We start from the raw sequence: 5,376 nt of genomic DNA on the forward strand, positions 1-5,376 counted from the left end.
TCCCGGGACGTTCTGCCCGAGGCGGGTCCCCGGCGCCATGGCCCTGCCCTCCCTTCACAGGTGCCTCCAAGTGAGTGGGGCCCTCCCGTCCGTCCGTCCGTTGGTCCCGGGCGTGGGGAAGGCCCGTCAGCCCCGGCCCGGCCTGGGGGGAGTTCCGGGCCGGGTTCGCCTTTGCCTTCAGGGGCAGAGCTCACGCTGGCAGCAGCTTAATCTTCCATCTCTTGACTGAGAATCCTTCCGTAGCAGCAGTTTAACTCACTCTCTGTAGCGTAGGGCATGATCGTGAGCTGCATTTCGGTTCACAGTCGTGATTACATTCTGCGTTCAGCAAGAAATTGCTAATAAACGTGCAAGAAGTTTGCTAATGGGGCTGTAATTTAGTCTCTCAGCTTGGGTGAGGTTAAAGCAATAATAAACACAAGCTCAGCTGCAGAGCTGATGTTTCGAGTTCAGAAGTGTAGCTGAAAGCTCATGTTTTCACCCTTTGTGATTTGTTTTTTTAATGCAAACCCACTTTGCCGTATCACTCGGTAATGAGTTACGAGGTTACATCAGAAGCCTTTAATCGATATGTTAAAGAAGCTCTGTCGTAGTGAATTCTTCATAACGTTTGGAGTCCAGTATTTTTTCTGCCATTTTCCTTTGTATCATTTGAGATAAACAGTAGAACATGTGGAAAAGAATTTCAGTCTGAAATCTTAGCAGCTTAATCAATCCTTGATCTTGTTGCTTGATCACGTTGCTTGGTTTTTCTTGTTCAATTCTCTTCCTTTGTAGCTCAGTGATGAAAACGAACAGTTAGTCAAGAAGTTGAAAAAACTACAGATAAGAAATAAGGAGCTAGAGGAGAATCTGGGTCAGGTCCAAGGAGAAGCGCATCTGCAGCAGTTCCTGCGTGACTGTGTCACCAGCAGAGAGTAAGAATTGTCTAACGTTTCTCTGTGTGTCCAGAGAAGTGCAACATTTAAGGACTTGTACCTCAATGTCCTTCAGCTGAGCTAGGCCTTATCTGTGCGTGTTGTGGGGGGCGTCTGCGAGCACAGGGGTGGGGGCGGAGGACGCTGGGGGCGTGTAAGGGAGCGCTGGAGGGAAACGTTCACTGGACAACCAAACTGAAGAGTAACCTGACCTTTCTCAGCGGCTTTGTTTGATCCAGTTAAAGGTGTAAAGTCTGATTTCATTCAGCCGTGCTGTTTGTTTCCGTTAAGCGTTCAAGTTCAGACAGAAACCCGCTTGCTGGATCGGGGTGGACACAGCCAGGATCTCACTCTGGAGGGTGACAGTGTCAGGTGAGTTCCTGGAAGTCGGTTCTTCACAGAATTAAACACTCCTCTGCAGGGTAGAATATGTTGGTCGTGGTGGAGTCCGCTGGGCTTTGTTGACTGTTGAGGTGGCAGCTCTCAGCTTTGGAAACATTGGAAAATCATTTCGCATTTTAAAAGGAAATTTGTATTTTAAAAGGAAAAATAGGATCTTAGCTTAAACTCGCAAACAGCACTAAACGAAGGACAAAATGGATTGTTTTCTCGAGTCCTTGAGAAAAGCCGAAGGAGCCAGGGAGGCTCCTTCACGTGTGGGCACACACGCCATCCTCTTCGTAGATTCGTGACCTAGAGTAACGTAATTTCATTTTTTATCTTGTGAGAGCTTTCTTAGCTCACATTTTATAGCTCAGTTTATGTGTATATATTTATATTTATGTTCTCAAAACACTCCAGACAAGTGATTTGACTTTCAGGCCAATTGATTTTTAGAAGTGGGCCACTGCTTACTGTAGTTTGCCTGTTAATGCTAAAAACAAACTCTTGTAACTGCTTTTTTGATGCAAAAGATATCTTTTTGCTTAAAGAAAATGTACACTGACGCATTTGAACAACTGTCCATGCTACATGAAATGCTGGTCCATCCCGCTATGACCCAGCTTTAAACTAAACAGCTGCTCCGTTTGGTCAGAGGCTGCGTTTTGTCCAGCTGCAGAAATGGGCTGTGGGTCTTGTGAAGGCTGAGGCGGTCCCTGCTGCTTTTGACTCAAGCACCCTGGTTTTAGCGTTCCCTGTGGGTGGCTGTGGAAGGCATGCTTTTCCTTTTTCTTCCTTTTTTTCCCTTTTTTTGTTTAAAAAATACCTGTACCGTGTACCAGATGCTGCAAACCACACAGGAAGGCCGGGTGTCCAGCTCTGGGCCTGAATTGGTACCCGATGAGCTGCTGATGTGGAAGAAATGCGAGTTACTCTCTGAACCTGGTGCTGGACCTGCTTTGCGTCAGGTTGCATGTAGATATCCTGAGGTAGTTTTTTCCCAGCATCGATTTGTATGTTGTTTTAGAAGCTGCTCTGTACTGTAGTATTGCTCATCCTGCTCGTGGCGTGCTGTCATGCCTTAGTGTGGATTCCTGATAAACCAGGAACAGCGGCTGTGTTCATCCGGTGCGTTAGGGCCTGATGTGTGTAAACTGAATGCTGTGAAAAATGGGCGGAAATGAGCGTAGCAGAACTTAATGCAATAGAGTGTCTGAGGGAAAGATAATACCTGTTTATTTTACATCAATTTTACCCGCTCACGCACATTTTCTCCTAGATTTCATTCACTCCCACCCACATGCTCAGAAGCAGTGAGATGTTTCGTGCAACACAGAGAGCTGGGGATGCTGCCTCATGAGTCCTCTTGGGGGGTTCTTAATTGGCAGCAAGGAACTAGTTTCTGAACAACCTTTTTTATACTCTTTAGGAATGGTCTCTTGCTGTTCCTGTTGGGGAAACCGGGAGAGGAGCGGCATGTGACATGCTGCAAAGTCACTGCCCCTCCTGTGGCTAGTGCAGGGGCTTTTCATCAACGAGTTCTTTATGCTGAGGTTTAATCAGAGGCCATGTGGGCGGACAAAACCATCAGGCTCTGGCTGAGTGAAGGAGATTCTTTGCCATCGATGCAGACCTTGCTTTTAACCCTCGCTTTGCTCTTTTTTCTTGTGCCCTCTGTGCTTCCGGTTGCACTTCACTCACACCCACCTGAAATACTTCTGTTACAAGTGTCTACAGCTCAGCTACAGCCCGGGCAGTCTCTGTGGGGCACCTGTAGTGTTTTATCGTAAAGGACACATGTTCTGCTGGCTGTCGTGTTTTGTTGTGATGAACGCGCTTCTTCTGTTCTAGACTGCTCCAGATGTACAATGAGCTACAGAAACGTTACATTAAAGAAATCAAAGCAAACCAGGAGCAAAGTGAAGCAATTAAAAATCTCACTGTAAGTAGAATCTGGAGGAGATGGTACCAAATAGCCAAACATAACCTTTGAGGGAGACCGAAAAGTAAATTCTTACATCTGTAAAACGAGACCATGTTTATATTTCTGTCCTTGCTTTGTTTCTTGTGGGGCGTGTCTGTAGTTCGCTTTGAAAGTGAACTCTGTAACTGAAAGCTGTCTCCCCTTCCCTTGCTGTTTTTCTTACTTACCTTCCCCTCCCTCCACCTGTACACGCACCTTCTGACCTCTCTTGCACCAGCCCCGGTATTTGTCTGTCTGTGTCGTGGGCTGATTGATTGGTTTCAGCAGCCCAGCAGTAAGCTAACGAACAAAGGCAACGGTCTGCTGCCAGGCAGCAAGATCCAGGGGCTGGTGTGGAAAGAGACGGACACCAGAGCTGGAGCAGATCCGGGGCTGCGTGGCCAGGGCTGCTTCCAGAAGCTTCCAGTGGATAGTATTGTTGGCACTGATCCAGCATCACAGCTGACCCAGTCCAGTGAATTTCCTCCTGGGAGTCTGCAACGTGTGCCGTGTGTGTTTGCAAATGAGTATTCATTATGATTTGGGTTGTATCCGCTTTCTCTTAGAAGCTGGCAATTGCTGCCGTAAAAGTACGCTGTTGTGTGGAAAGATTCAGTATCTCCGTGCGTGTGCCTTTACACCGAGCACGTGCTCAGGAACAGGATTTTTTAAAAACACTTTTGACATATGCAGAACTTGGCTTGCTGTGTTTTTCCTCCTTTCAGACCCTTTGGATCAATGTGGCTTTAAGTCGTCGATTGAACACTTTGGGTTTGTGTTCAGGATGTGTTTGCAGGTGTGTTGGGTTGGACTGTGTGTGTTCTGTGCATTTTAGAAAAATCAAGTTTCTCGACAGATGAAAATGACTGAGCTAGAGCATAGTCTTCAGGAGCAGAGGCAGAGAATTGATCAGCTGGAACGTAAAAAAGTCTCTTGGAAAACTAGTGCTGTTTCTGGAAAAGGAAATCGAACCCCAGAGGGAGAAGCAACATCTCGCAGGGACGTTTCCGACAAGAAGGAATCCTGTTGCAATAAATATCTAGGTAACGGTACAGTTAATTCTGCTGATGTTCCTTCCAGCGTGCCCAGCAGAGAGTGTGCTGGGCCGATTCCTGAGAATAAATCACCTGATGAAAAAAGTCCTCTGGAAAGCCAAACCATCATTTTCTAGGGCCACAACTCGTAGGCAGCTCTTGAGCTGTGATGTGATTCATGTGAGGGGGAGGGAGGTTGACTGTAATGGTTGAAGTCTGTATTTTTTATTTGACTGTAGAGCTGTTGTTGAAGGAGATTAAAAAGCTGAAGAAAGAAAATGCAAAGTTGTCTACAGAAAGGAGAGCGCTAAAAAATGAATTAGCCGGATTAGACAAGGTAATTTATTTTAGGATGAGTTTAAGAAGAGGTGATTTCTGAAAAACTGCTTTTCTGCCTGAACTAAACCTATCTTTAGGCTCAACTTAATGTTATTAAGCAAAATACATTAAAAAAAAATCAATTTATAGCATTCTGAGGAAGAAACGGAGACGAATGATTCCTTGAACCATCGGTGTCCTCCAGTACTGCTTGGGTAAGGAAGAGGATTAATGCAGTTTAAAACTCTTTATTTTTATCTTTGGCTTTAAACACCCATGGATTTACTAGTGGATTTTTTTTTTAATGTTTGGTTTCCTTCATGAGAGATTATTATGGTTGTTGTGGTGTTAAAATTGTAACTGCTGGCAGCAGCCTCAATTCCTTCCAACAGCCATTTGCAGAGATAGATAATCCAAGTTCTGTTCCGAACGATCACGTCTGCTGCTTCATGGTGTCAGCGAGAGGAAAGCTGTTCATCCTGAGCTTAAACATACCCAGGTTATGCCCCTGACACCACTCGAAGCTTAGAGAGGGCTTTGAAATTCTAAGTGTAGAAAGTAACAGTGTGAAAATCTGGTAGTTCTGGGGGCCATTGATGTGTGTAATAAATGAGGTTTATTTCTGTGACGCTGAATTTATCTCCCAGTTGAATTAGGTGTGGCTAGAACCGCTGGTGAAGCGATGCCATCTAGGACAGGGTGATGATGAAAAGATTGACCTGGGAGGTGAAACCTCCTGGGCTGACATCAGATAAGTTCAGCA

The 5,376-nt window shown here is 45.6% G+C and overlaps 1 protein-coding gene across 1 annotated transcript in view; it reads left to right on the forward strand.

The window, feature by feature from the left end:
* Positions 1–37: 37 nt before the first annotated feature.
* The window catches only part of MPPE1 (metallophosphoesterase 1), a 17,073-nt gene continuing 11,734 nt past the window's right edge, over positions 38–5,376 (forward strand). Inside the window, exons 1-4 of the mRNA XM_010136681.1 lie at positions 38–70; positions 778–917; positions 1,209–1,289; positions 3,150–3,217. Coding sequence (XP_010134983.1) covers positions 38–70; positions 778–917; positions 1,209–1,289; positions 3,150–3,217 — 322 coding nt within the window. The remainder of the gene's footprint in view (positions 71–777; positions 918–1,208; positions 1,290–3,149; positions 3,218–5,376) is intronic.

Source organism: Buceros rhinoceros, unplaced genomic scaffold (genome assembly GCF_000710305.1).
Source record: "Buceros rhinoceros silvestris isolate BGI_N320 unplaced genomic scaffold, ASM71030v1 scaffold7295, whole genome shotgun sequence".
Lineage (NCBI taxonomy): Eukaryota > Metazoa > Chordata > Aves > Bucerotiformes > Bucerotidae > Buceros > Buceros rhinoceros.